Here is a 20,260-nt window from a genome sequence, read left to right as displayed (position 1 = left end):
GTTTTACACACAATGTCAACACAGCATACACCTGTTATCCTTGTAATTAGCTAGTTAATATTAATAAATATTAATATTATTTATTAATTGGCCAGTGTGGCTCAGTTGGTTGGAATGTCATCCAGTACACCAAAAAGTGGCTGGTTCGATTTCTGGTCAAGACACATACCCAAGCTGTGGGTTTAATCCCCACCCAGGACTCGTGCAGGAGGTAACCAATCGATGTTTCTCTCTCTCTCTCTCTCTCTCTTGCTTCCTTTCTCTAAAAAAGTCAATTAAAAAATTTTTAAATAATAATAAAATAAAGAAAGCAAAGGGAAGGGCAACATTATAAGCATGGTTGTCTGGGCAGCTTCACCAGGAAGCTATAGCTTCATGCTCCCCAGGGAACCACCAGTCCATTCCCTGCAGATCACTGGGAGGAGAGATGGAACAAAGGGGAAGATGGGCACATGTGCAGTGAAGTCAGGGTGACCTAGGGAAAGTGCTTGCCTGTCAGTCTAGCCTGGGGAACAATGGATAGACTGTGGGGTGGGCCCCCTCAGAAGTGTGTGAAATCGTGGAGGGTTAAAATTCCCAGATATGCCCTGGCCAGTGTGGTTCATTTGGTTAAGTATCGTCCTGTGCACTGAAAGTCTGCAGGTTCCATTCCCAGTCATGGCACATGTCCAGGTTGGGGGCTCAATCCTCCATCAGGCAGCCGATAGATGTCTCTCTCTCTCCCTCTCTCTCCCTCTTCCTTTCTTTTTCTCTAAAATCAATAAAAACATATTTTAAAAATAAATAAAACAAAATAAAATCTCCAAAGAGTTCCCTCTCTCTTGCTTTTGTTCATGCTTTCTCTCTCTGCTCTGCGCCCTACACTCACCTGTGTACTCACCTGTTCTCTCTCCATAGCCGTGTGGCCTTAAGCAGCCACATGGCCCATGGCCGTACAGACTCCACACGCAGTGGGCTGCAGCTGGGAACACAGGTTAAGCTAGCTGGTCTGGACTGTGCTTTAATATGGAACAGAAATTCAGGGCCACAGCCTTAATTCTGGCCCTGCTGAAGACAAGAATGGACTTCTTCCATGGTGAGGTGGACAGAGATGGGATCTTGGAGGGGAACCCCCTTAATTTTACTTCATCAATAAATCCAGCCCAGGCCGGTGTGGCTCAGTGGTTGAGCATCGACCTATGAACCAGGAGGTCACCATTCAATTCCCAGTCAGGGCACGTGTCCAAGTTGCAGGCTTGATCCGCAGTAGGGAGCGTGCAGGAGGCAGCCTGTCAACCACTCTCATCATTGATGTTTCTCTCTCTCTCTCCCTCTCCCTTCCTCGCTCTGAAATCAATAAAACGTATTTGAAAAAATAATAATAAAATAAATTATTAAAAAATAAATAAAGCTTTCCATGAAACCCCATCCTCTCATGGGAGCCTCAGGAAATTCTTTTCCTTGTGGCACCCCAAGAACTCCCCTTCCATCGGTGACACACCCACGCAGTATCCTGCCACAACAACACTGAACTCTCCCTGCTGAAAATAAGGGAAGGGACTCCTTCCCGCCCCCTTTTCTTTCAGAACTTTTCAAATGTATGTACATCTTTATAATGGCTACACAAGCCTCTTGCCAGTCTCGTGACTCAGGAACTCCAGGACTGGGAGTCATCTTTCTGAAATGCTAACATCAAGGGAGGTAGCTCTCGATCCCTGTTTCGGGGGGACAGTAACTGCCTAACTGCAATTGGTCAGGGCCTTGCTGCAATACGCAAAACTGCCTCCCCGGTGAGAAGTTTGTTTCTTCCCTCCCCCATAGAAGCCAATTACCTTTATAACGTTAGGATGAACTAGGTATGACTGAAGGTGTTTTCAAGTCCTCTTACTTGAGGCAGAGTCATTGCTTATTTGGAAAACAAGATATGGGTTTTGAAAATTTATGTTGGCCCTGGCCGGGTAGCTCAGTTGGTTAGAGCATCGTCCAGATACACCAAGGTTTCTGGTTTGATCCTTGGTTAGGTCACATACAAGAATCAACCATGAATTTATAAATAAGTGGAAGAGCAAATCGATGTTTCTCTCTCTCTCTCCCTGTCACTTCTCTAAAATCAAGAAATAAAAAATTTAGCCTGGCCGGGCGTGGCTCAGCGGTTGAGCATCAACCTAGGATCCAGGAGATTGGGGTTCGATTCCCGGTCAGGGCACATGCCCTGGTTGCGGGCTAGGCAGGTGATCAATGACTCTCTCATCATTGATGTTTCTATCTCTCTCTCTCCCCCTCCTTTCCTCTCTCTGAAATCAATAAAGGTGTATTTTAAAATAATAATAGTAAATTTTTAAAAGAAGAAAAAAATTTATCTTGAAAATAGGATAACAGGTTATACCTGTTTGGCTCTGTAAAAGGGTGAGATTTCTTTCTGCCTTTGCAATCCCTTAGTGGACTACCTGTGATGTGCATCACATTCCAGTTTAATGCTTATTTAATTTTTTTAAAAAATAAATCTTTATTGATTTTAGAGAGAGGAAAGGAGAGGGAGAGAGAGATAGAATCATCAATGACGAGAGTCGTCGATCAGCTGCCTCCTGCACGCCCCCTGCTGGGGATCAAGCCCGCAACCTGGGCATGAGCCCTGACCGGGAATCCAACCTCTGTGTCCCAGATCATAGGTCGATGCTCAACCGCTGAACCACGCCGGCCAGGCAATGCTTATTTTACTTTTTATTTATTTATTTATTTTTTAAAAAATACATCTTTATTGATTTCAGAGAGAAGAAGGGAGAGGGAGAGAGAGAGAGAGAAACATCAATGATGAGAGAGTCACTGATCGGCTGCAGCCCGCAACCCGGGCATGTGCCCTGACTGGAAATCGAACCCTGATCGCCTGGATCTTAGGTCGATGCTCAACCGCTGAGCCACGCCCGGCCGAGCTATTTTTTTTTTAAATGTTTTCTGTCTCTACTACATATGTAGAGAGGTTTTCTGGGTTGGGAGATTTTGTTTTCTCATTACATTTCCCCAGAACCCACGAACAATACTGGACACCCCCGAGGCTACATGTCCCCCACATATCTACCTTACAGCTCCTGCACAACACGCACCTAAACACAGCAGACACACGCTTTCAACACTCACATCTCCAATATCACCTCCCACTGCATGACCCCTAACCCCTGGCACCACACATCCCACACCACACTTCATAAATGATACCCACACAGCATACACTCAATACTACCTGCCTCTCACGCACATACTGTTCACATAACATGTACTCCACATATTCATCCGGTACAGCAACTAGGCCACCACCCACATCTCATCCCCCCTCCACTCCGCCACACTGATATCTCCCACGAAGATACCCCCACTCATTCAGCCACACCTCAAATCTTCCATGCAGATTTGCCCAAAGATTAAAGGCACACATCCCCAGCAGGTAGGGCTCTTTCCCAGAGAAAAAAGGTTCCGGGGCTCTGGCAGAGGGACGCCAAAGACCTCCTACTCCCAGGACACCTTCAGCCATTCTCTGCAGCCAGGATGGAAGCATAGAGATCGCACCAAAAGCCCTTCTGCCAGCCTTGGGCCCACCTGGGAGGCCACTGCAAACCAGGGAAGCTGAGTGTGGCCCTAAGGGTTTGAAACTTCCCCAAGTCTCCTCCCTAAACCTTGCTCAAGAGCTGTAAGTGGTCCAGCCCCTGCCACAAAACCAGGTCTTACTTAGCGTGGGAAGTTGAGAAGCCCTGGGGTATGGCTCTCTCCTGGGTAAAAACCTGCCTAGAAGGAAGCCCCAATCCAAATAGTCTAAGTGCCCTCTAGCTCCTGGCACACAGTAGGCCCTTAAGGAATGCCAAATAATAAACATGGTTAAGCCCTTGGCTGGGTGGCTCCGTCGGTCCCAATAAGCCAAGGTTGTGGATACAATCCCCGGTCAGGGCACATACGAGAAACAACCGATGAATACATGAGTGAGTGGAACCACAAGCCGAAGTTTCTCTCTCAAGCTCTCTCCCTTCCTCTAAATAAAGCAACAGAATGATAATGGCTGATGTCTCAGTTGCTTACTTCGCCATTGTCACGTGCTTTACGTCTAAGACGCATTAAGGCAGCTATAATTATTAGCCCTATTTTACAGACCAGGAAACTGCAGCACAGAGCTTGAGTCACACAGCCAGAAAGGCGGCTCGAACTCGAATAGTCTGGTTCCAGAACGCAGGGCTGGAGCGGGCACACCTCCGTTCCTCCACCGCCCCGAGACTTCCCTGGGTGGGGGAGCCCTCCGGAGTGTCTCCATCCTCTGCACCCCGAATCTAGCACTTTCCGCAGGCCTTCACCCACTCCTCCCTCCCTGCTCATTTCCTGAGCTCCTGGTCTTTGCCACCCCCTGGCTGGGTACCCAGGACAAAGAGGAGACAAAGTCTTCTCTTTGGATTCACTCTCAAGGAGGCAGGATGCTTTCACCAGGAGTCACACGCTCGAATGCTTCAGGCAGGAAACCTAAAGGAATGACACAGCCCAGATGAAAGGTAATAGGGAATGGCAGGGATTGTGGCAACATGGAGAGCGTATTTTAGCTGAAGGGTAAGGTAGGGGTGTGACTGCTAAGCTAGATCTAGGATTTTTTTTTTTTTTAATTTTTTACTTTTTGCCCTGGGGACTGTGTTCAATACAAAAGCCCAAAGAAATGCTGGAGGTTCGTGTGCGACCGCCTGCACTCCAAACATACACTACACAAAATATAACAAGGAGCAGTGCTCTCTTTATTAAAGATAGTTGAGCTCGAAAGCAAGAGAGAATCTTCCAATCGCTAAAAATAAAGAAGGAAAGCAAAGCCACAACAGTGAGACGGGGCTGAAGTCAAGCAGCCCACAGGAAAGCTGGGATCCCTAGGATTGGAGTTTTAACACCCACATGGGGACAGAGGTCAAAGTGGGGGCCCTGGGAACAGCAGAGAGCTGAAAGTGAGGGCACTGCCCAGGCCAGGAGCTGAAAAAGGGCTGTCTCTTCCAGGCACAAAAGACAGAGAAAAAAATCCATGCACATGCCTTGGGGTACAACATGGAAACAAGCCGCCTAACAGGCAATGGGTGGAAAAAGTCACCACAGAAAATCAGAATCCCAAGGACCAGAAAGTATGAACCTGGATTCAGACCAAACCTTAGGTGCAAAAACCTGCTCTGAGAAACTCATGAACAGAATGGTCAGACCTGTGTAGCCTGTAAGACTGTGGCAGAAGCCAAAGCAAGCCGGCCCCAGGGGGTGGCAGTGGGGCCCGGGTAACTCATGGGATTCCTGCAGACAAGAGAAACACAGATGTCAAAGAAACCTTCCATGGTGACACCGCCATGGGAGAATTCACCCTATTGTACAGATAACAGTAACCACACCATGCCTCTTCCCTAATGCTATTTTATAATTGGGAAAACTGAGGGTCATTGAGTTTAGGTATGCTCCTAAGGTCAGTTAGCAATTAATTAATTTCTCTGTACCTCAGTCTTCTTAGCAGTACATTGACAATAATTTTAGCATATCTTCCTCACAGGAGGTTATCAAGATGAAATGAGACATTACCTGTAAAGCACTTCTTAGAACAATGCCTTCCACATAATAGTGGTGACGTAAGTTTTAAAGGGTCAGAGATAAGTTTTAAAGGCTTAGAGATAAAGAAGCCTTCAAAAACAAAAATAGGACGCGAGGAAAAAAAGACTGGTACATTAAGAAAAGAAATTCTAGAAATAAAAATGTAGATACTGAAAAAGTCTAGCCACTCTTGCGAAGACATTAACACTTCCTAAATAGAAGAGGGACTGGGTTTCAGACGCCAGCCCTGGGTTTCAGAAGAGCACTGGAGCTGGGGAGACCAGGCAGGAGACGCCAGGAATATCAGTGACTGATTCCACCCTTGCCTGAGACAAGAATTTGGGTGTGGTGGAGCTTGCTACATAATGGTTTCAGGGCCTGAAAGTCTTCATGTTCATGGTTTATATCAGAAGTAGGCACTCGATCAGGTGGTAGGCACAGTGGCTAGAACGGCAGCCAGATTTCTGGATTCAGACCCAGCTCTGCGAAGTGCTAGTTGTGTGACCTTAGACAAGTTAGTTGGCCCTCTGACACTCAGTTTCCCATCTGGAGAATTGAACCTAGGAAGGGAGAGTGTCAAGATTGAATATAGGCTCTAGAATTAGACTGCCAGAGTTCAAGTCCAGGCCCCAGTACTTACTAACTAGGCAAGCCTCGGACATGTTATTTATTTATTTAATCATCACACGAGAATATTTTTTCCATTGTTTTTCAGAGAGAGGGAGAGGGACATCAATTTGAGAGAGACACATGGATTGGCCACCTCCTGCACACACCCAGACCGGGGCCAGGGATAGAGCCTGAAACTGGGGTACATGCCCTTGGCCAGAATCGAACCTGGGACCCTTCAGTCCTCAGGCGGACGCTCTAACCACTGAGCCAAACCGGCCAAGGCGGGCATGTTATTTAGCTTCTCTGCCTCGGTCTCCTCATCTATGAAATAGGGATGTATGTAAAGGTAAAATGAGCTAATATATATAAGCACACATATACATAATACATACGTAAAACACATAAAAACTTTTATACCATCGTGGCACATAAGTGCTCACAAACTTTGTGAGGTTACTGTAAAGATTAAGTAAGTTAATTGATGTCAGAACATAGCAGATGTTCAATGACCGTCTGTGATGATCGCCAGTCCCTGGATTGCTTCCTTTCCGCTGCGCACCAGCATGCAACTGCTGACTGAACAATGGTGGAATAACTGGACGGCGGGAATGGCAGGCACGCAGGGGAGATGGGTGTAGGCCAAGCCACAGGGAGGAAAAGGCCCTGCTGCACCCAGGACGCAGCTCTTCCTCCTCCACTGGGTTGGAGAGAGAATGGAATACACCCATCCTCCCCTCCCCCTCCCCTCCCACACAAGGGCACTACATCACGGGATCGGAACAGCTCGTGGAGTTTATTTGGGCAGTGCAAAGGGGACTGGAAGTTTCACTTGTGTACACAAACACACACAGATACACACATCCTGAGCAACGTCGCCGGAGGTTGACATCGTCCGCTTTGGGTTCTCAGATTTCAGAGTCAGGCGTGGATCTCAGGAGCCTGAGGAGGCCCAGGCTAAGTAGAAGAAACTGTGATGGGGAGGAGTCTAGGAACCCGCCCCTTGGCCGCCAGGCCTTGGGAACCCTTTCTCCTCTCCCTGCCTGAGTGTCAGAGCCCCACTTCCATCCCTGCTCACCTCCCTCCCTCCTTCTCCCCTTTCTGCAAGGGGCAGTTCCCAGCTCACTTGAAGGGAATTCAGCGGGTGCTCCAGGTCCCCATGTGGGCCTCTCCTCCCCATGCTGGTTCTGGCCCATCAGGGTTATCCATGTTCTCATAAGAATCTGCATCTGGTTGGGACCAGGAAGGAGTGAAACATAGATAGAGCTGGAGAGGCTAGGAGACAGTCAGCCACAGAGGACAACAGGGGACAGCAGCAGAAGCACCCACCTTCCTCATGATTGGGACCAGGTTGGGCCCGAAGGGAGCGGAGCTGGGGGGCTGCATACAGGATCCCTCTCATATCCTCATAGGACTGGGACCCTGTGTGGGCAGGGGAGGATCGTTGTAGGCCTGGGAGTCATCCTGGGAGTTTGGGGACGGGAAGTGCCACCTAAGATATGGAGGGAGGCTGAGGGGCAGGGAGAGGTGTAAGGCTTGACCCATGTTGTATTAGGAAGGAGCGATGAGGGTCAGTATCAGGTTCGGGGTCCTTGTTAATTTTAGAGTTCAGTCAGGTATGGGTTAGATTATGGTCATGGTCAGAGAAATAGTCAAGAACAGAACCGGAAAGAGTCAGAGTCATGAAGACCTTGTGGAGAGAGCTGGGGTCAAAGCTGAGGTCTGCACTGAGGCTGGGGTGAGGTGGAGGCCAAAGTCCAGGCTGGGGTTGGACTGGAATCAGGACTGATGTCCAAGGTCATGGATGGGGTAAATAAATACTGGAGTCAAAGTCAAGGTCAAGGTTCTGTCTGGAGTTACAGCTGAGGCCAGGTCAACCCAATCTGGGAAAGTTTGGCAGGTTCCAAGCATTTCTCACCAAGGGATGTTGCCTCCCGGCTGGGGTCCCAGGCTGTCCCATGGGGGCTCAGGAAGTCTGGAGAAGGAAGAGGGGAGTCACTATTCTTCCTGGCCTCCAGGTCACACACACCATCACCTCCACCACCACCACCACCACTCACGCTGCTCAGGAATGTGACCATCCTCATCTACACACCTTTTGTCCTGGCCACTGGCTGGGCCAGCTCTTCATCTTCGTTCTCATAGGACTCAGATGCTGCAGAAAAAAAGAGAGCTTCAGAGGCCACTCCTGCCCTGGAGGGGCTCCATGGATCCTCCCAAGTCCCTGAGGACCTCACGTTACCATTGGAGAAGGAGTCGTCATCCTCAGGACCCACGGGCCCGTCCTCAGGGTCCTCATAGCCGCTACCATCTGGGGGAGAGGGAGGGGGTGTCCAGTGAGGGTCCCCAGCCCCCCGCTGAGAAGGTGGGGGAGCCCGGGGGGAGGGCAGTCTCACCCTGGGAGAGCTGGTCCTGTCCAAGGTTGGAGTCATTCTCGTAGCACTGGGAGCCATCCTCGCTGTCCGGCTCCTCATAGGCCTCCCCTTCTTCTGGACCTGGGATTTGAGGACAGGGGTGGGACCGAGTCACGGCCCCCCTCCTCCGGGCCTCAGTTAACTATTCCTGCCACAGACAGACCGCTCCAACACCCCCACATATGAGCAAGGACCCCTGGGCATCACCAGCGCCCGTCGGGCTCCGAGGCCCCGCAGCTCCGGCCTCCGGGACGTCGTGGTAGGGGTTTCCGAAGGACTGGACGGCGGCTCCCCGGCCCGCAGCCCACCGCAGGGAGCGTCCTGCGGGGCGAGCGTCGTAAGGGGGGCGAGCGAGGAGAGATGGGGCGGTCAGAGCTGGGAGAGCCCGCGGCGGGGGGCGGGAGGGGAGGCTCCGGGACGGGCGGGGGGACCCCGAGTCCAGGCGCGGGCGATCTAAGTCTAGGGGCGTGGCCTCAGGGTCTCGGGCGCGGGTTCTGCGGGGAGACCCGGAGTCCAGGCGCGGGCGATCTAAGTCTAGGGGCGTGGCCTCAGGGTCTCGGGCGCGGGTTCTGCGGGGAGACCCGGAGTCCAGGCGCGGGCGATCTAAGTCTAGGGGCGTGGCCTCAAGGTCTCGGGAGCGGGTTCTGCCCTCGGAACGGGACTCGGGGTCTCGAGTCCAGGGGGCGGGCCTCGGTCCTAGAGGCGGGGCTCCAATCTGGGCGGGACTCCGCGCCCCGGGCGGGCTCTTTCCTGCAGGCGGAGCTCGCAGCTCCCGCAGACGCGGAGCTCCCGGGACCGCGGCGACGGGAAGTGGGCGGGGCTCTAGCGCTGGGTCCCGACCCCGCCGCGCTCTTACCCGCGCCGGCGGCGGGCGTGGAGACGGAGAGCACGTTCCCGTACTGGCTCTGCGCCCCGCTCCCCGGGGGCGGCGCCACTTTGAAGAACCTGGAGGGCGAGGGGGGGTTGCGCTGGGAGGCCAGGCCTGCAGGGGCTGCGAGTCGCGCTCGGGGTTCTGGCCTCGGAGATGAAAATGGGGTCCCTTGTAATAATTAGCTCTCCCGTCCTAGGTCGGCCCATAGAGAGGGCTCTGTGATCTCTCCAAGGAGGTCTTCGCAGAAGAGGTAGCTTTGGAGCTGGGCTTTGAAGGTTGGGCAGTATTTCAACCGCAGGGATGGAGACAAGGCACCCCCCGCAGAGGAAACAGCAAGTGCAAAGCATTAAGTGAAAGTGCCCGAGAGGGATACTGGGGGTGGGGGTGGGGGTGCGGGTGGGGGTGGGGGGACAGTGGCATTCTTACCTTCTGGCGGAGTCAGTCATTCGCTTTCTTTTCCTCCTCAGGACCTGGACTGGTGGGAGTTCATGGAAATGATCAGAGGAAGAGCTCTTTAGCTGGGTGAAGATTTTGGGGGTGCTGGGGAGGTCACTTAGGTCAATGGAGGAGATGGGAGTTCGAATTCCAAGGGGCTAGGGAAGTTCGGAGGGCGTTTAGGGGAGGAGTGGGGGGCAGGAATCTGAAGTCTGGGGGAGGTATGGGAGGAGAGCGACAGTTGTTAGACTGGCCGGTGTGGGCTCCCCTGGGGGAGATGGTGTAAGGTTTGACAGACCCTTTGAGGACATGGCTCACCTCTTTGAAGATAAAGAAAGCCTGCCACGGAACCCATGCAGAAGATCAGGTAAACTAAAGTCACAACAGGGACTCTCCAGCCACCAGTCTCCAGCAGCCATTGCCGTACTGCTAGGGGGAAGGAGCTATGAGACAAGGACCAGGGCTGGCATCTTATTTCCCAGCCTCAAGACCTCAAAAGGCCATAAATCTGGGGGACAGGGGCAAGACACAGATCCTCAGAGTCCCAAGCTCCAAGGAGGGCTCTCCTCCCTCCCTCCCCCCTCTGAAGACAGGGACTGTGCCTCCGGGAGCCTGGCACAGGGCCTGGAGCAATATCTATTAAGCAAACCATGAAATGTTAGGGTTAAGGTGAGCGTGATGATCAGCTTCCTGCTGCAGGTAAGAACAGCCATGGTCAAAGCGAAGGGCAGAGTCCCAAGGTTGAAGGTGGGATGCAGCGAGGTGCTGAGGTAAGTTTGAGGGCGAAAGTTGAGATTGAGTTTGAGAAGTGTTTAGGGTGGCATGGTAAGGTTGCGCTAAGGGGGAGAAAATGGGCAGGACATGGTCACAAATTTGATGGATGGGGTAAGGTGTAGGAAGGTTGCCCAGATTCCTGGCTGTGACACATGGACAGGTGGCAGTGTCCTTCACTTACACAGAGTCACCCCAAAGACTATGCTTGTGGAAGATGTTGAGTTTGATTTTTTTGTACGTAGTCAGCCTGCAGTGCCCATGGGACACCAAATGGCAATTCCAGGAGATGGCTGGGTGTAGGGGTACGGAGCCTAGAATCCAGTCACCAAGGAGCCAAGAGAGAAAAGGAGATCAAATAGGAAGAATGTAGACAAGAATGAGAGCGTGTATACAGGGATAAGAAGAGACCTCAGGACTCAAACGGTGAGGCGTGGGGGAGGCAGGGAGGCTCTTCCAAAGCTGATGGGAAGGAGCAGCCAGCCGTAGGAGGAGACCCAGAATAGCAGTATCTTGGAAGCAAGGAGGAAAGAGGTGGCATCAGTGTTCAGTGTAGAGGTTGGGGTTCAGGCCAGGGCTGGTACTAGCCAAGGGGAGCCAAGGTTGGCTGGCTTCCAGTTCTTCCCAATAGCTCTACACGCAGGCCCCACAATTGGGAGAAACCCTACCTGACTGGGCGGTGACTTTCAGCTGCATCCTAATGGTCGTGTTGCCATGGTAACAATGATAGGCGCCAGCATCTCGAGCTCTGGCCTGATGCAGCCACAGAACAGCCCCTCCTCTGAGGGTGTCCAGGACCCACATCTCTCTGACGGGAGCATCCTCACTCAGGTTTAGGCTCAGCAATGAGATGTTGGGCTTTTTGGGATGCACATGGATCCAGGAGATGGGTCCTCTGGCCACGGAAGCATAAGGCACCTCACAGTGCAGACAGAGTGTGGAGCCACGGGTCACTGTGAGGTCTGGGGCAAGGAGAGCCAAGGCTAGGAACGTGTAGGCCTTGGAGTCTCCTCTGCCACAAACCCTCCAGTTCCCAATCACCATCCCCCATCCCTGGACCCCTCACTTCCTGGCATTTCCCTAGCACCTTACCTTGGTTGAGGCTGTGGTTTGGACTCCCCTTAGGTGGGTCACATGCAGGGTCTGTCTCCCAAATCTCAGGGTGGTCTTTGGTCCACACATACAGCTGAGAGCTTGTGAGACGACCAGAAGTCCTGGGATCCTCTGAGGACCTGTTCCCCAGGTCACAGTCTGGGTCATCTAGGTTTGAAGCCTTCCACCGGAACAGCTCCCCTGGGAAGAAACCCGGAACCAGATACAGAGACATCCAGGAGAGGCACAGAGACAACAAGACCCAGAAAGACAGAGATAAATAGAAACAAAGACCCAGAGAGAGAGACACACACACAGCGTCTCAATGTTGAAGCCACAAAGTCACAGGAATTTTGAGGAGCCACCTACAACTGGCGTTCTGCTTGATCTTAAGACCCTCCAGCCCCACCCCTTCAGATCCATTTTAGCGGCCGGACCTCCTCCGTCCATGCTGGGCCTCCCTCATCTCATCCAGCCCTCCCCGCCCCACCCTAGACCTCACCACTGTCCTTCACGCTGACTGTCCAGCCAGGCTGCCAGGCCTGCTCGGAAGGGGGCCCTTGTTGGCACAGGTAGAAGCCCCCCATCTGGTCAGAGATGTTGGAGATGAGCAGCAGGATGCCCAGGCGCCCCACCTGGATGCCCAGGCCTGGCAGCCCTTGGTTCAGCTGTAACGGGGATGCTGCCTGGCACTCCTGATACTGGGCCAGCTGATCGGGGAGGGCATCTGAGGAATCCTTGAGGCACGGCAGCACAGCACTGCCTCCCTCTGTGGAAGGAGAGGGGAGAAGAGAGGAGCCAGTAGCCCCCTTCACTCCTCACCCTGGCTTACAAACCCAGTGAACCCACACCCCACCAACTGGGAGCGGGTGAGCCCTCGGAATCCTCCTACCCTCGCCTAAATTTTACAACTAAGAAAATGGAGGCTCCCAGAGGGTAAGTTACTTGGCCAAGGGCATCCAGCCAGAACCCAGGTGTCCAGCCCCGACTCCTTCTGTCTGTGCCCTTCGGACATACCTTTAGCCTCCACCAGCTGTGATTTCTGGGGCCTCACTCCCATGGGGGTGAGGAAGAGGAGGAAGAGAAGGAGAGGAGGTGGCATGGTCGCCAGACTCCCCGAGGCACCCAGCTTCCCCGCGCAGGGGATGCTGGGGCAGGTGGGGAGCTGGTGGGCACTGAAGCATGGGTGTTTGCGGGGGCGGGTGGGCAGTCCCCCCGGGGAGGAAGGGCTGGTTACGCCTCAGGCCCCCTTCTCCATGTACCTCTCCAGACCCACAAAAGTCCCCTCCTCCCTGCCACACTTTTCTTTTCATCCCAGCACTGACGGCCAGTGACATGCTCTTCAGGCCACTTGCTCACTTTCTGTCCCCCCAAGAGTAAGCCCCTTGCAGCAGAGGCTGCCTTGTTCACTGTGTGCGTGGTGCCCTGAACAGTGCTCGGCCCGTGGAAGATGCCCAGTAAATATTTACTGAATGAGTCTTAGGGGCTCCGTCCTTCTTCCACTCCTCCCTCCTTCAACCTCAGGTTCTAAATCCATTTCCCTTCACACACACACACCTCATTTATTCGTTCAACCAACACTTCTTGGGCCACCATCCACTTCTGTACAACCAGCCCATCACAGATACTTTGGGATCTGGCAGACCTGAGTTTGAATCCTTTATCTCTACTACTTGGCTAAATTCTTTTTTTAAAATATATTTTTATTGATTTCAGAGAGAGGAAGGGGCAGGGAGAGAGAGTTGAAACATCAATGATGAGAGAGTCATTGATCGGCTGCCTCCTGCATGCCCCCCACCGGGGCTTGAGCCCACAACCCAGGCATGTGCCCTGACCGGGAATCACACCTCGATCTCTGCCCGGCTCAGTGGTTGAGCATCCACCTAGGATCCAGGAGATCTGGGTTCAATTCCCGGTAGGGGGCTTGCAGGAGGCAGCCGATCAATGACTCTCTCATCATTGATGTTTCTATCTCTTTCTCTCTCTCTGAAATCAATAAAGATATATTTAAAAACAAAACCAAAAAAACCTCGATCTCCTGGATCCTAGGTTGATGCTCAACCTCTGAACCACACCCGGCGGGGCAGTTGGCTAAATTCTTTGCTCTCTAAGCCTTAGTTTGTTTCTCTGTGAACTGGGGATAATAATAGTACTAATTAAAATATTGTTTGTGAAGATTAAACAGGACAATATATGTATGGCATTTTTAACCCAGCACCCAGCACATAGTAGGCTCTCAGTTAATGAGCGACATCAATGAATGGCTAATACTCAAGCCAGACTGCCACTGCAGCTCCTTTGCAGTGGTCCTGAGAAATGGCAAATGATTACTCCCCCTTTCTCTCCCAGCTCTCCCCCAGGAAGCCTCTGCTTCAGTTGTGGAAGGAACCCCTTTAAAAATGAAGAAATGAGGCCCCCAGAAGGGTAGGGTGTTGCTTGAGATCACACACTGAACAGATGGTAGGTACAATGAGCACTAGAACCCAAGAGTCCTGGCTCTTAAATCCCCCCCCCATCTCTCTCTCTCTCCCCCTGCTCTTCTTTTTTTTCTTCTGTGCTTCTCTCTCCCGCTCTCTTTCTCTCTCTCTGTATGTGTACGTGTGTATCTGTGTCTTTCACTGCTGCAGTCACTCAGGGAAAGGGGCCAGGGACCCAGGAGACCTGCTTTCTCAGTCGCCGGTTCCCAGGGCTGCCTCACTGGGCTGTGGCTTCCTGTTTGCCTAGGGCAAACCCCAGGGGACCCTCCATCCGGCAGGGCCCCCACTTCCCTTTGGTCACGTTGAGGTAGCTGGCAGGGGAAGAGTGGGGCATTGGGGAATGGAGAGGGTGAGGAAGCAGGACTTTTTTTTTTTTTTTTTTTTTTTGCCTTTCATGCAACAGGATCTCTCTGATCCTGTCATTAGCTTCCCAGCTGCCTCACGGGCAAAGTCTCCGTGCTAGAGCACATCAGTCCCCTGCTTAGAACAGCGCAGTGGCTTTGCATTTGCCTAAAGGAAACACTCCGAACCACGGCCTCCAAAGGACTAAGGGAGGCTACACCTCCACTTCCCACCTCCACCCCCCACCGCCCTGTCCTTCAGGGCCCTGTGAACGCCCCTTTTCATCACTGGGGCCTCAGTGCAAGTTGCTTCCTCTGAGAGGCTTTCCCTGACCTGTTGATTTCCTTCGCAGCGTTGGCCCCAATCCCAAAGTGCGCTTGTTAGTCCCCTCATGTGCCTCCTGCCCCTGAATGTCCCCTCTTCCACAGCAGGGATCTTTACTGTCTTGTTCACTGACATCTAGAAGGCGCTCGGTAGGTTTTGTCGTCGAAAGGAAGGAAGTTAAGGAGAGTGAAAAATCACTTTCTTTTCTCTTCCCCTCGTGCACTGTTACCAAGGCTTAGTCATTTTCTAGCCTAGATATTTCTAGAATCAACTTTCTCTTTTTGGACTCTTCCCTTCCCAACCAGAACCGTCTCAACAGCCTTTTTTGGTCGGCTCTCTGTCTTCTGCCTCTTTTGCTTCCCATCTGCACTCCGCAGAGAGAGAGAGATAAGAGCTTCCTTGGTATTAAATCATTAGGCTTCAGTGGCTCCAAGGGACTCAGGATAAACCCCAAGCCCGATAGTTGACTGGAGCTTTATTTATAATCATTTCACCCCCTTACCAAGAAACCGTGCCACATACACGTGGAGTCCTGAGGACAAGAAGCTACTGAGGGCAGTAAACTCTCAGGGATTTATAAGCCAGGCATTGACCTGGCCAGATTTTCGCTTTCTATAAACTCCCCCTGGCTCCAGTGTGGAGGGGAATTGGAGGGAGGCCAGAGAGATCAGTAAGGAAAGTGTTCATTCCTTCCTTCCCCAGATGTTTATTTCTCAGGCACTGTGCTAGGTGCCGGGGAAAGAGCAGGAGACAAGAAAGACAAGGTTCCTGATCTCATGGAGCTTTGATTCAAGTTTTGGGGCCACAGAAGGGTAAAGGGGGACAGATAATAAACAAGTTAACCAGTAAATAATTTCAGATGGTGAAAAGTCTCTGATGTAATCGAATGGTGGACAGATGATTGGGGATGGCTACTTTGGACGGGGTAGTCAGGGAAGGCCTCACTGAGGAGGTGACTTCTGAGCTGAGACCTGACGGGGGGGGGGGGGGCAGGGTTAAAGCTTGGCGTGTAGTAAGGTCATGTTTAATTTTGTTAGAAACTGCCATACTCTTTTTCAGAGTGGCTGTACCATTTTACATTCCCATCAGGGATATATGAGAAACCCAGTTTCTCTATGTACTTACCAGCACTCCGTATTGTCAGTCTCTTATTTTAGCCATCCGGGTAAGTGTACTGTGATATCACCTTGTGGTTTTAATTTGAATTTCCCTAATGGCTAATGATGTTGAACATCTTTTCATGTGCATATCTGCCATCTGTGGTGTCAGTGAAATGCCAATTCCTGTCCTTTGCCCACTTTTTTTTTTAAAAATATATCTTTATTGATTTCAGAGAGAGGAAAGGAGATGGAGAGAGAGATATAGAAACATCAATGATGAGAGTCATTGATTGGCTGCAGCCTGCAACCCGGGCATATGTCCTGACCGGGAATCGAACCCCGATCGCCTGGATCCTAGGTCCATGCTCAACCGCTGAGCCACACCGGCCCGGCTGTCCACTTTCAAGTTGGATTGAACTAGATTTTGAGCAGGGATGAGACGTGATCTGTTTCACGAAGATGACTCTAGTTGCTTTGAGAGTAACTCAGGGAGCCAAAAGGCCACACAGGGGACAGTTAGGAGGCTTTCTGGAAGTTCAAGAAACAGCTCATTGGAACTGGGGCTGGGTTTTAGCGCTGGGGATGCAGAAAAACGGACGCATCCTGGAACTCAGTCCTCTGCAGGTCGAGTTTACAGGACTTGCAGGCTCCTGGAGTGCACTTTACCGCGGGAGAAACGGGCTTGAGAGCAGGGGAATCAAAGCTCCGGACCTAAGTTTGAGTCGCTTGTCCAAGGGGACATGTCAGGTCCACTGTTGGAGGGAGAGGTCACAGGGCAGTGGCAGAGGGAGGAGAGGAGGGATTTAAGTGGCACTGCGAGGGGTGGGGTATTAGCAGGAAGAGGTGAATGGCTGAATATCAAAGTGGGGGTGGGGGCGTGTAAGTTCCAGGCTAAACCACTGACTACGCGGGGCTCCCGCGCCCAGAAAGTGGAGCCGACCCAGCCCTGCCCCGAGGGACGCTCGGCGAGGGCGGGGTGCGAGGAGGCCGGGCCACACTTCGCTGCACCGTGAGCCAGGCTCCGGCGGAAGAGCCGCCAGGGGCCGAGCACCGGAGAGAGCGCGAGAGATTCGCCCTCCTTTGGCTGAGGCCGGCGGGCATCCCGGAGGAGGTGTAATCTGAGCACAGCTTCCAAGGTAACGCGGCGACACGAGGAAGCCTTTGACGAAAAGAACTTCCGCGGGGTCTGAGGACTTGGGATCCTGGAACAGCGCTCCCCAGGAAGGAAGGAGGAGGGGGCGGGGCGCGGGGCCGCGGCCGGGCGTGCACACGGACTTCTTCGGTCGAGGCTCGGCAATTCCTCCTCCAACTCCGGCTGATCCGGAAACAGCCGAGCGGATCCGGAAACAGCCGAGAGGACCCGGAAGCGGTGAGCGCGGTCACCAAGGAGTGCGGGACCCCGCCGTTTGCGCGGAGGCGATGGCGGCAGCTGCGCCGGCGGCCGCGGGTGAGGATGGCCGGCGACGGCCGCCGGGGACTGGTATGTGAGGACGCATCCGTGCACCGAGGGGCAGCAAAGCCGGAGGCGGGGCCGAGCTCAGCAGCCGGCGGATGGGGGGGTGATGGGGGGGGGGCGAGACTGGAGAAAGGGGCGGGGCCACGCCGCCAGGAAGGAGGGGCGGGGTCTGGAGCCAGCCGCGGGTGGGCGTGGTCCCACGATTCACAGGGTAGGGCCCGCTGGGAGGTGCGGTGAGGGGAGGGGGCGGGGCCAGGTGGGCAAGGGGCGGGGACGCTGGGAGGGTGGGGGTCGTGTCAGAGGAAGGGATTGGGTGAACGGTGGCCGGGAAGAGGCGGGGCTATAAGCTACACCTGTCCGAATGCGGCGAGGTGGAAGCGGGGGAAGGGGCGAGGCCAGGTGAGCGGGGCGGGGACCGTGGCTGCAGTATTACGAGGTTTCGGGACTTTCGGGTTTGGTAGCTTGGGTTATTGGGGATCCTGGAGTGATGGGAAGAGCAGCTGATCCTTGTCCCCCACAGTGCTTGATCCCCAGCCCCAGGAGGGGGCAAAGGCTGAGGCTGAGTCAGGCGAACTCTGCCGGCTTCGGGCTGAGCTCGCCGGTGCCCTGGCAGAAATGGAGACCATGAAGGCTGTGGCCGAGGTGAGCGAGAGCACGAAGGCCGAGGCCGTGGCTGCAGTGCAGAGGCAATGCCAAGAGGAGGTTGCCTCCCTGCAGGCCATCCTGAAAGGTGAGCCAGGGTCTCTTCCCAGACTCATCAGCCCCGTAGAGGAGGGTGCATGACCGGAACAGGGTCAAGGGAACAGATGAGCTATGGGGAAGGTTAGCAGGGCTGCCTAGCCCAGGTAGGCCCATGGGCCTTAAACGAAGGGGCATTCTTTTCTTTTTGGGGGGCACTCTTTTCTAATTTGCACAGAGGCACTGCCTGTGCTCGCAGCAGCTCTGTCAGTTCCAGCCAAGTTTAGCTCTGAGCTTCTACTTGTTCCCTTGCCCCCTGTCATTTCTTGCCCCTCACTGATGACTATTCCGCCCTGAATGACTATTCAGCTCTGAAGATGAGCAACTTCTCAGTTCCCTGAAGCATGCTCATATGAGTCTCTGGGCTTCAGACTCAGCCCTGGGCCATCTCTGTGGAGTCTAATCCTCTGGTTTCCCTCCTCCCCAAGCATCCCTACATCTGCACCCGCACCCCCCAAAACACACGTGCACTGACTGACTAACCCCCCTTATGTCCTCTGTATGTACTTGGGATGCAGCACCATCCATTGCCCCAGATCCCCTAGCTTCTTTTCCTGTTTCCCCTTCTCCCCCAGTCAGAGGCCCAAGTCTGAAATAGCTTTCAGTCCTGTCCCACCCCTCTGTTTCCACAGCCACTGCTGTAGTGAAGCTGTGCACAACTCTCCTGGACTGTTGCCCCAGCCTTCTCCCAGGTCTCCTTCTATAGTCTGGCCTTGACATTGGCTTCCAGAGTAAACCGTCTAAAATTCCCATCCCACCAAGTCATTTCCCTTTCTGACAGCTGCTCCTGCCTCCAGACTTCTGGGGCTGTATTTCCCACATCTCAGGCATCCACATACTGCCTGTGTGGTGTGGTTGTCTCCTCATGACTTACCCTGTTATCTACTTAATATTTATTCTTTAAGTAGGTCCACTTTTTAAAAACATACACACATTGCCCTAGACAGTTTTACTCAGTGGTTAGAGCATCAACCCCTGGACTAAAGGGCCCCCGGTTTGGTTCCAGCCAAGGGCGTGTACCTTGGTTGCTGACTCGATCCCTGGCCCCAGTTGGGGCATGTGCAGGAGGCAACCAATCAGTGTGTCTCTCTCACAAAGATGTTTCTCTGTCTCCCTCCACTCTCTCTGAAAAGCAATGGAAAATATATCCTCAAGTGAGGATTAAGATAAATAATAAATAAATAAATAAATAAATAAATAAATAAATAAATAAAATAAAATAAAAAAGTAAAAATACCCCGACTGGGCGTGGCTCAGCAGTTGAGTGTCGACCTAGGATCCAGGAGATCGAGTTTGGATTCCCATGCAGGGCACTTGCCCGGGTTGTAGGCTCGATCCCTGGTAGGGTACTTGGAAGTGGCAGCCGATCAATGACTCTCATCATTGATGTTTCTATCTCTCTCTCTCCCTCTGCCTTCTTCTCTCTGAAATCAATAAAGATATATTTTAAAAAAAGGAAAAATAAAAATGTACACACATTTATTTGAAGGGAAACTTCCTTTCCCTATAAGAGAAACTATCCTAAATCATCATAACAACAGTGATAATAATGGCTGACATTTATTGAGCACATCATAAAAACGACAATAATAATAATGGCTGACATATGTGTGCCAGGCACTAAGCTAAACGATTTATGAGTATTTAACCTTCCTGCCAATCTCTCTGAGATAGGGACTATTATCTGTCTCCATTTACAGAGGAAGCTCTGAGGCCCAGGGAGATTAGATAACTTGCCCAAGGTTATACAGCTAGAAAGCCGCAGATTTGAACCCATGTAGTTTGGCAGAAAAACTTGACTTTTTTTTTTTTTTAACAGGACATATTACAAATTTATGTAAGCAATAACTTAGTTCAGACCGTGCAAAAGTATATTAATATAAATAAATAAATAAATAATAAATAATAAATAAAAAGTACATTAATGAAGATACACAAGCTTTTGTAGATGCTAGACTGAGGGACGTTCTTTTGTCCCTAAAGAATCCTTAAAACCCATGGCGCTTAAAATTTGTTAGCCTTTCTATTGAGAGGTCAGTTATGCACAACAGTGATGAAAAAGATGAACAGAC

At 52.2% G+C, this 20,260-nt stretch overlaps 2 protein-coding genes across 4 annotated transcripts in view; one reads left to right on the top strand and one right to left on the bottom strand.

Moving 5' to 3' along the window:
- Positions 1 to 6,946: 6,946 nt before the first annotated feature.
- CD19 (CD19 molecule) lies at positions 6,947 to 12,887 on the bottom strand. Its single transcript, XM_081131676.1, has 15 exons — positions 12,769 to 12,887; positions 12,254 to 12,520; positions 11,752 to 11,952; positions 11,328 to 11,621; positions 10,207 to 10,314; positions 9,880 to 9,928; positions 9,439 to 9,527; positions 8,790 to 8,903; positions 8,565 to 8,663; positions 8,411 to 8,479; positions 8,264 to 8,323; positions 8,087 to 8,143; positions 7,498 to 7,590; positions 7,295 to 7,397; positions 6,947 to 7,125 (listed from the first exon to the last, which is right to left on the bottom strand). Exons 1-14 carry the CDS (start codon positions 12,851 to 12,853, stop codon positions 7,306 to 7,308), a joined length of 1,677 nt encoding a protein of 558 aa, XP_080987802.1. The 5' UTR covers positions 12,854 to 12,887; the 3' UTR covers positions 6,947 to 7,125; positions 7,295 to 7,305.
- A 4,443-nt stretch (positions 12,888 to 17,330) lies between these two features.
- Positions 17,331 to 20,260, top strand: part of RABEP2 (rabaptin, RAB GTPase binding effector protein 2) — a 12,751-nt gene continuing 9,821 nt past the window's right edge. For 2 of the 3 annotated variants that reach the window (XM_081133000.1, XM_081132999.1), the window contains exons 1-2: positions 17,331 to 17,474; positions 17,971 to 18,180. In XM_081133000.1, coding sequence (XP_080989126.1) covers positions 17,414 to 17,474; positions 17,971 to 18,180 — 271 coding nt within the window. In that variant the 5' untranslated portion in view covers positions 17,331 to 17,413. The remainder of the gene's footprint in view (positions 17,475 to 17,970; positions 18,181 to 20,260) is intronic. The other variant, XM_081133001.1, reaches the window with a different exon arrangement.

This window comes from Miniopterus schreibersii, assembly GCF_964146895.1.
Source record: "Miniopterus schreibersii genome assembly, chromosome: 3".
Taxonomy (NCBI): Eukaryota; Metazoa; Chordata; class Mammalia; order Chiroptera; family Miniopteridae; genus Miniopterus; species Miniopterus schreibersii.
The sequence above is the reverse complement of the archived record's forward strand: the minus strand, read 5'-3'. Positions and strand labels throughout refer to the sequence as shown.